The sequence below is a fragment of the Crocuta crocuta genome, unplaced genomic scaffold (genome assembly GCF_008692635.1).
Source record: "Crocuta crocuta isolate KB4526 unplaced genomic scaffold, BGI_CrCroc_1.0 scaffold234, whole genome shotgun sequence".
Classification (NCBI taxonomy): domain Eukaryota; kingdom Metazoa; phylum Chordata; class Mammalia; order Carnivora; family Hyaenidae; genus Crocuta; species Crocuta crocuta.
In genome coordinates, this window is record NW_027529647.1 from 3767076 (window position 1) to 3776206 (window position 9131).

The 9131-nt window shown below is 64.5% G+C and overlaps 1 protein-coding gene across 1 annotated transcript in view; it reads left to right on the forward strand.

Moving 5' to 3' along the window:
- The window catches only part of LMF1 (lipase maturation factor 1), a 66237-nt gene extending 57609 nt beyond the window's left edge, over nucleotides 1-8628 (forward strand). The window contains exons 7-11 of the mRNA XM_077762667.1: nucleotides 6205-6388; nucleotides 6612-6765; nucleotides 6998-7181; nucleotides 7938-8050; nucleotides 8376-8628. Of these exons, the coding sequence (XP_077618793.1) occupies nucleotides 6205-6388; nucleotides 6612-6765; nucleotides 6998-7181; nucleotides 7938-8050; nucleotides 8376-8550 (810 nt within the window). The 3' untranslated portion in view covers nucleotides 8551-8628. The remainder of the gene's footprint in view (nucleotides 1-6204; nucleotides 6389-6611; nucleotides 6766-6997; nucleotides 7182-7937; nucleotides 8051-8375) is intronic.
- The last annotated feature ends 503 nt before the right edge of the window (nucleotides 8629-9131 follow it).

A 9131-nucleotide genomic window follows, 5' to 3' on the forward strand; every position in this document is an offset into this window, starting at 1 on the left:
CCAAGCCGGTGGCCAGGAGGCGGCGCCAGGGGGGGGGTGGCCGGCCACTGACCGTGACCCACAGCAGAGCAGCTTGGGATTCCTGTGAGCTATTCAGAAGTGGCCCTCCCCGGGGCCAGCCACGCCGGCGCTCACGTGTGCCCGGAGCTGCAGGTCACCGGGCAGAGGGCTGGGTCTCGGGCTGACGGGACCTCCTGAGGCAACAGGACCTGTGTCTGCAGGCGCAGCCTCAGAGCCACCAGCCGCCAAGGTAACAGCGGCACCAGACAGCAGCACCAGCGGGCCTCACAGGCGGCCTCTGGCTCCGGCAGCAGCGGGCAGGGCCTCGTGGTGACCACACGCGAGGGGGCGAGGGGGCAGCTGGCTGGAGACACCCCCTCTGGGTGGACGCTGCTGCAGGAGCCAGGGCCTCCCTCAGGAGTCCAGCCTGGGCGTTGCCACCAAACCCCAGTGGCCTGGGCCGTCTGCCCCTCCAGAAGCCTCAGGTTAGGCCGCCGCGGAGGGAGCGGCCTCACGCGCTGCAGTGGCCAGCAGAGCCTCCTGGCACGGAGGAGGGAAGAGCGGGGCCCCCCCGCCCCCCACAGCCCCACGCAGGCTTCCCCGCCCCGGGCGCTGCGCCCACAGCCAGCGGTCAGCACGCGCGGCCTGTGGCCTCTGCAGGCTAGAAGCCCTCCTTCCCGGCAGCCACGCCACAGTCCAGGGTCGTTTGTTACCTGAACGATTATCCTTGAAGGGAATCTAAAGCATACCTAATGTCCCCACACGCATGGCCACTGCGGACCGCGCCGCGGGCACAGACCCAGGTCTCGCGGGCGCTGTTCTGCGGGACGGCACCGTCCTTCCACGCCACCTTCAAGGACCGTTTGGCCACACCACTGTTTCAGCCCGCCCGGGGGTCTCTGCCGTGGACTGGCACCGCTTTGACCCTGGTCCCTGCGTGTGCTGTGACGCTGTCCCCCGACCTGCGGGTGAGGCTTCCGCACCTGCGTGTCTTCTCAGGCTCCTCTCACCTGTGCGCTTAGCGTTTTGTCAGACTGGAATGTTTGCACAGGACTTCCTGGTGTTCTTACGGCCACCCTCCCCCCCGGGACTGTGTGCACGTGTGTGACAGACCCGTGCCCTTGGGGCTGCACTCTGTTCAGCCGTGGTCTGGGCCTCAGTTCAGAAAGGAGCCACTGCTCCGTTCCGACAGTTTCGTGGACTTTTATCGTGTCCATTTGTCCGAGGTCTTTGTGGTAAATTCTCCATTTGTTGGGTGACCGTTTACCTCTCAAAGTGCATTTGGTTCTTTTCCGTGGTTTTCATATTTCTCTTCATTACACCAGGGCTTTCTCGTAAATCCCTTACTTTAGTCATAGTAGCTGTTTGAACGTTCTTACCTCCTAGTTTCCGATTTTCTTGTGTATGTGATTCTGTTCCTGTTCCGTCCCAGCCGTGGTAGCCCGTGTGCCGAGGTGGCTGGACGCTGGCCACCGTGGGCCGTGCCAGTAAGGGTCTGAGTGCCGCGTCCACTCAGTGCTGAGTTCTCTGATGAGCAGCTACCCTGCTCGCAGGCCCGTTTCTTCATCCCGGGCGGGTCAGACATACCCTTCCCTGCGAGGCTGGTTTAGCCCGCGTGGGGCCTACGCCTCGCCGGGGTCTCTGCTGGGTCTCCACCCACGTCCCGGGCGAGCTTCCATGTGCCCAGCACTCAGCAGTGGCAGACCCGAGGGTGCCTGCACCGTCCCCGCAGCACCTGTGTGGCAAGCGCCTGCCACCTCGACCTCCCTAGCGTCAAGGTTGCCCTCACAGGGTTCCCTCCCTGGTCCAAGGCCCGCTAAGTGCCCCCGAGGAGAGCAGAGGCTGGCGCAGGGGTGTGTGGCAGCCTGGGGTGAAGCCGCCCAGGCAGCCGCAGCCTGTGGGACTATATCCCAGGCCCTTTAGCCTGGAGAGGCCCGTTGCCCAGAGGCCACTGCGGCTGCCGTGCGACGATGAGGCAGGACAGCCGTGGCCCTGGGCCCCAGAGCTGCCCCAGTTCTCTGGGATGAGCCGGCGCCACCATGCCTCTGCGTGAGTTCGTCCCCGTCGGGCTGCGCCCCTCTGGGGAAGCAGAAGGGCATGGGATCCGACTGCTCTGGGGAGGCAGGCAGGACGGGGCCTCTGGGGCTCTCCTCCGTCCCCACCCTCCGGCTGGGTGTTTACAGATGGAACTCGGGTGCGTACTGGGCCCCATGGTTCCACTCAGTTCTCCGCTGTGGGGCCAGACCCCGTGGCTGTGCCCTGAAATCCTTCCCCCGCACGCCAGCTGCTGTGGAGAAACCGTGTGACCACCCTGCTCCCCCCGCCTCTGTTGCAAAACAGGGAGCGGGCAAGCCCCCGTCCGAGCAGCCCCTGCCCCTCTGACTCCAACCTGCTGCCCCACAGACCACCGTCCTGCCTCGTGTTTTACGTCTTTCCGTCTAAATGCTCACCCAATCTTTCCTGCTCATTCATCCTGGGACACAGAGCCCTGTGAGCCTGTGCCTTGCTTCACTGGGGTGTCCTGGCCCCCTTTCCCTTTGACGCTCAGGTCTCCTTCCCCTTCAGGGAGTTTCTGGAAAGTCAGGCAGGAAGCCTCCAAAGCTGTTCAGTCTGTGTCCCTTCCCTCAAGGGCTTGTCAAGTCACCCTCTGAAGCACCACTCGGAGCTCAGCAGACACTCCCCCCCCCCTTTCGCCTTTCACCCGGTGTTTTTTTTTAATGTTTTTATTTATTTCTGAGAGAGACAGAGAGAGACAGTGTNTTTCGCCTTTCACCCGGTGCTTTTTTTTTTTAATGTTTTTATTTATTTCTGAGAGAGACAGAGAGAGACAGTGTGAGCAGGGGAGGATGAGAGAGAGGGAGACACAGAATCTGAAACAGGTTCCAGGCTCTGAGCTGTCAGCACAGAGCTCAACGTGGGGCTCGAACCCACGAACCATGAGATCATGACAGGAGCCGAAGTCGGACGCTTAACCGACTGAGCCCCCAGGCGCCACATTGCCCAGTGCTTTTATTCCCCCTGTCACACAGGAGGGCATAAACGTTCCACGCCAGTGAGGCTCCTTCACATTAGCGGCTTTGGACTGGGTTTCTCTGGGGTCTCAAGAGGTGGCCATGAGGGAGGCTGTGTCTAGGTACGTGTACAAGTTGGACCAGTTACGCCTGGAGGGGCCGGCAGCTGGGCCATGTCCCCAGGCAGAGGCGGGTGCTGGCAGCCAGCAGTGAGACAGCGCCGCTGCCGGGCTTTGAGGGCCAGGGGTGAGGGCGCCCCAGGGTCCTGACTGCGGGCAGGAGGCAGGGCTCACGTCCCCCTGCGATGGAGGCACTGCCCAGGCCACGGCCCCAGAGAGCTGCGATGAGACCGCCAGCCCCGCGGCGGGGTCCCGAGGGAGCAGACCCCCAATCGATGCCATGGAAAGCCCAACTTTTGTCAGAGGTGCAGAGAGCTGCCAGACGGCCAGAACTCCAGAGAGGAGGACGCACAGCCCAGCTGCGGGACGCCATCCCCTCGAGTCACCTGCCAACGCGACTGGGAGTGCGTCGGGGTCCACCTGGCCTGGGGAGACCAGTGCTGGAGGTCAGGTGCCTCAAGGAGGGGGTACAGAGACGCCGTGCGCAGCAGACCCCGGGGGCAGCCCAGCGTGCCCGGGACACCTGCCAGCTGGGGCCGCGGCTTGGGGCCCCGTCCTTGAAATCATCCTCTGGGGCCTCAGCACCGAAAGAGCCGTGAACCCTTGCCTCTCATAAAACACCTCACGAAGTGCCCTCGCCCTCAAACCTGACGAGACCTGTTGGAAACGTGACTCCTCCTGCCAGAGCCTCGTGAGGCTGGCCGCTGTGACCCCACTTTCCTCCCCGGTCACCAGGACCGGGACCGGCTGCAACCCCAACTTGGAAGAGAAGGGGCTGGGGCCTCAGCTGCGTCTTGCCTGCCACAGAGGAGAGCTGGGCTGTCCCACGGCGAGGTCGCTGCGCGGGGAGGCAGCTTGCTCCGCTTGGTAACAGCCGTCAGCTTGTTCAGGTCACGGTTGCTGCAGAAATACGTCTATCGGATCACGTGTGCGGGCGACCGTCTCTGATTTTTCTCCTTGCCTCTGGGGCGATTTTGTCACATTCTTGTTTCACCTTCTTCTCAAAGTCCCTCCTGAAGCAGGTCCGTCTGGCCGCTCCCATCTTCGCGTCTCCTCGGCCGTGTGTGTGAGCGCTAACAGCTGCCCCGTCCTGCCTTCCTGCCCTCACCCTCAGGAGCCGCCAGAGCCTCCCCACCACCCCCCACTTCCTGGCCGGCCGCCGTCCCACAGCGGGGTCTGGATGCCGAGGGGCCCTCAGCCTCACACCACTTGCTCACCTAAACACGTGACGTTTACACCCGTGCGGTCCCAGAGTAAACAAGCATCTCGGGACGCACAGAGCACCGGTTGTAAAGCTTCTAAAAAACTAGTGACTTGTAACGTCATGAAAACGTCAACCTCAACCCTGACGCCCAACAGAAGCAGTGTGCTGGCATAAAACGATGGGAATGTTCGCATGTCTAACAGGCTCCATAAAGGGCCCCCAGCACGGCTCCCGCGGGGCGCACCAAGACCTCACAGGCTTCGCTCCTTCCCACGTGCCAGAGCCTCACCACTCATGCGGCGGCCAGGGGTCTCAGGGCGCCGAGGTTTCGTGCCCGCCACGTTTGGGGACAGGCAGTGACGGAAGGCAAAGGTCAGTTCACAGGTCATAGGGTGGGAGCGAAGCAGGGAAGTGGGGGAGGAGGTGATGGGCAACACAGGCACCAGGGTAATGTCTGGGGTGGAACCTTCTGGATTTTACAGTGATTTGCACAAGAGTCCGCATTTGTCAAAAGCTACTGAGCTATGTGCTTTAAGTTAGTGCATTTTATCCTCTGTGTGAATAGAACAGACTTGGAAAGTGAGAACTCCCACTCGCCAGGAGCTCACGGCTGCTGCTTCCTCGCTGCCGGGTCCCCGGGTCCCAGCCACTCTGAGGGCAGCCGTCTATCCCCAGGGATCGGCAGTCCGGGCCGTCAGCACCTCCGTGGAGGACCGGCCTCACAGGACCCTCCCCCTCCGGGTCCAGTGCGTCTGTCTGAGCCGTGCTGCCCAGGGCGCCGCGGGTCTCTGAGGGCCGGACTGGGGCCCCCATGCCCATGGACAGAGTGTGGGCCCAGCAGCCCCTCCCCACCCCTCCCTCTTCCCCTCCCCCTCCGGTGCCCACTGACAGGGTTATAATCAGGCCTGAGTATTTTCAAGTCACTAAAACAACTTACCAGATGTGCAGCTGCCAGAGGAACTTTCCACATTTCCGGCTGGGACGCAGCCGTGACAGCCAGCGTCTCTCTGGGAAACAGGCTGGTTGTGCGGGGAAACCCCAGGCTCTCGGCACTCCATCCACTCCGAGACTCTGTGACCTAACTTCTGACGACCAAGATGCTAAGTCACTTTTAGGGACAAGCCCTATGGGAAAACTGCCACGGTCCAGTTAGTGCTAAGTCTGTAGGCGAGGCCAACAGCGCTCGGATGCAGGGCAGGCCTCCCCGGTGGCGGTTTCTCCCCAGGCGCATCGGACTTCGTAGACCCTGGGTCACCAAAGACCCTGCTGCAGAACAAGCCAGGGCCGCTCAAGGCCTCTCAGGACAGACAGTGGGCGGCACCATCTACCCCAGCAGAAGCCCAGGTCCCAGTTGACCTCGCTCATGGTCACTCGGGGCAGGACTGGGGGGCCGCTGGCCGTGGAGGACAAGGTGGCCACGCAGGTGCCCCCCCACCCCAGACTTCCTGGTAAGCAGCCAGAGCCTCGTCCCCCTCCCACGTGACTTGGGCACAGGTCCCGGGGGCTGCCTCAGGCCAGTACTTGCTGACAGTCACCACAGCAATTACCCCAGATGCAAACTACATCAGACAGCAGAGGCCAGCGCACGGTTCTGTGGGTAGGAATCCGGCAGCCCTGGAGGCCACGACGGCGGTGTCCGAATGCTGGGTTCCACCCAAAGCTCTGGGGAGAAGCTGCCTCTGAGATCGGCCGGGGGCGGGGGCGGACACCGTACTCAGGGACAGGGGCCGGGACCTCGGGCACCGGCATTTCTCAAAAGGCCACCTATGCGAGTGCATCAGGCTGGCCTGGCCTGGGCAGAGTGTGCCATGGCCAAGGTCCTCAGTGAGCGGGCCCGGCCTGGGCTCAAGCGCTGCCCCACCCCCCACAGGTGGTCCTCGTCATCAGCGGGAACCTGAGCTTCCTGAACTGGCTGACCATGGTGCCCAGCATCGCCTGCTTTGATGACGCCGCTCTGGGGTTCTGGTTTCCCTCCAGGCCTGGAGGCCTCAAGGACCAAGTCCTGAAGATGCAGGAGGAGGCTGCCCGAGGGGCCCGGCCCACCCTGAGATACGGTGGGTGGACGCCCCCTCCAACGGACACAAGCCCTTCGTCCCTAGGACCGGGACGACCAGCCCACGAGAGGGAGTCCACATAGGCCTCAGAGGGTGTCCTGGTGTGGGGGCTGCGGGCAGGACCCTCCCTTCACTCCTGTGAGCTCACAGGAGCTCCTCCCTGGTGGGGGGGCCAGGCCCAGAGGGAAGCTCACCCTGCCATCCCCCGCTCTGCCCCCACCAGGCTGCATGGTGCGGCGGGCGGTGCATGTGGCGCTAGGCATCCTGGTGGCCTGGCTCAGTGTCCCCGTGGTCCTCAACCTGCTGAGTCCCACGCAGGTCATGAACACCTCCTTCAACTCTCTGCGGATCGTCAACACATACGGCGCCTTCGGAAGGTAGGTGTGAGGTCTCCTTGCCCCGTGCTCTGTGTGCACACGTGTGATCCAAGGTCTCTCATGGAGACCCAGCCCAATCCTCCAGGGGGAGCAGCCTTAGCCGAGGGCAAGGTCGTAGGGAGGTGGGTGCCCCAGGCTCCCCCACGTCCGCTCAGGAGAGAAGCCAGAGTGCTGAGGCGCAGCAGCCTCCGCCGTCATGCGCCCAAAGCCCCCTGCCTCGGTCTCCCCGCAGCATCACCAAGGAGCGCACAGAGGTCATCCTGCAGGGCACGGCCAGCCCCAACGCCAGCGCGCCGGACGCTGTGTGGGAGGACTATGAGTTCAAGTGCAAGCCGGGTGACCCGGGGCGGCGGCCGTGCCTCATCTCCCCATACCACCACCGCCTGGACTGGCTCATGTGGTTTGCAGCCTTCCAGGTAAGGGCCTCTCTGCTCCCGGCATGTTCCCAAGGCCACAGTGCCCTTAGTGGGGGTGAGCCCTTGCCTCCCATGATCCCCGGTGTCAGGGCCTCAGCGGGGGGGCTCGTTCACCTCTCTGGCAGCGCTCCGTGGGGCACCGCACTGGGCACAGCGCCCGGCACATATGACCGAACTCCCCTCCCCGGGGAGTGTCTTCCTCCCCTGGGGTAGCCCGCGCGCCCTGCTCTGCACAGCAGTGGGGCCCCACGGGTGAGGGTCTCCACGCTGCCCGGACCCCCTCGCACAAGCCCTGTGGGTGCAGGGGACCAGGGCGTCAGCGCCAGCTCCTCCAAGCCCTCCCACCAGAGAGAACAAGACGGGTGCAGCCGACACGCACATGCCCTGCGCGCCCCACAGGGACCCCATCCCCCCGTTGGCCTGGTGGGGCTGTCACTGCCCCGTCTGCCTGTGAGGACGGCCTCAGGAAGACCATCAGTCACACGAGGTCCCCGGCCTGGCAGGTGACAGCACCGGCAGGCCAGGGGCAGCTCTGAGGACAGGACAGTATGGCGGGAGCTCGGCCCCGAGAGCAACAAACGGTCCCGACACCTGCCCCACGGGCGAGAGCAGGGAGGGCCCCTCCGAAGAGCACCCCAGATGGAGAAAGTGGGAGTGCGGGCCCCGCGCACACTTGGGGGAGTGACGAGGCAGGGGGCTCCCCACGCGCCCGGTTCTGTGCCCGCAGCCAGGACCCCACTCCTTTCTCACCCCCAGACCTATGAGCACAACGAATGGATTATCCACCTGGCAGGCAAGCTCCTGGCCAATGACAGGGAGGCTCTGTCCCTACTGGCCTTCAACCCTTTCCAGGACAGGGCCCCCCCCAGGTAAGAACCCCTCCCTGGACACCCAGCATGGCCTCAGCACTCTCTCGGGGCTTCTCCTCCAAAGCAGGCACCCCCCAGACATGCCCCAAGCCCCCAAAAACATGGCTGAGTGCCAAGGTCCTCCACGCCCCCCTTGACCACCACTGCTCACCTATGCCAGGGGTGGTGGCCTGCAGAGAGCACGGTGCAGAACCGAGTGTTGAGCCCTTCCTTTTCCAGAAATCACCTGGGCCCCACCCCCCCAACTCCCCCTTAGCCTCTCCTGAGGAGCAGCCGCTCCGCAGGCAAGGGGCCAGGCCACCTGACGCGGGGTCTTCCCTTGCAGGTGGGTCCGGGGAGAGCACTACAGGTACAAGTTCAGCCGCCTGGGGGGCCAGCACGCTGCGGCAGGCAGGTGGTGGGTCCGGAAGAGGATCGGCCCCTACTTCCCCCCACTCAGCCTCCGAGACCTGGAGGGCTACTTCCGGTCCCGGGACTGGCCACTCCCCAAACCGGAGTAGGGGCGGCCCCGGGCCTGTGCGTGGAGGAATAAAGCAGGGAGGCCCGGCCACCCCGGTGAGGCCTCGTGTGCCCGGGCACTGCTGCTGCTCCGGTCGTCCTCGGAAGCAGGCTCACAGAGGAGGGGGTCCCGGGGCAACTCGTGCTGGCCTCCCGAGTCAGTCCGCGGGCCGGCACGTCCCCTCCCTCACAGACGGGGTTCACCATGGAGCGCCCGCCCCCAGTCCCTTCCCTGGTCACCAGTACCGCCCTGACCCCACCGTGTCCACCAGCACCAGGGCGCTTCACCCCATCACGTGCCGGCAGGGCCACAGGGAAGCTGCCCCTCCCTGCCTGTGCTCTTAGCAACCCCCCCCCTGGTCACCCCTCCACACCCAGGAGGGGCCCGGGAGAGGGAGAAGCCAAGACTCCTGTCCTCCCCTTGTGCCCGCCTCCCCCAGGTCCAGGCCCAGAGGCATGAACAGAAGCCCTCTGTTCCTCTCCGGGTGCGCGCCCCCCTCCCAACCCCCCCCACCCCTGTGGCTGTGGAGCCTCCTACTCCCTGACCCGGGCCCTGGGAGCGCCCACGGCGCCAATCCCGAGG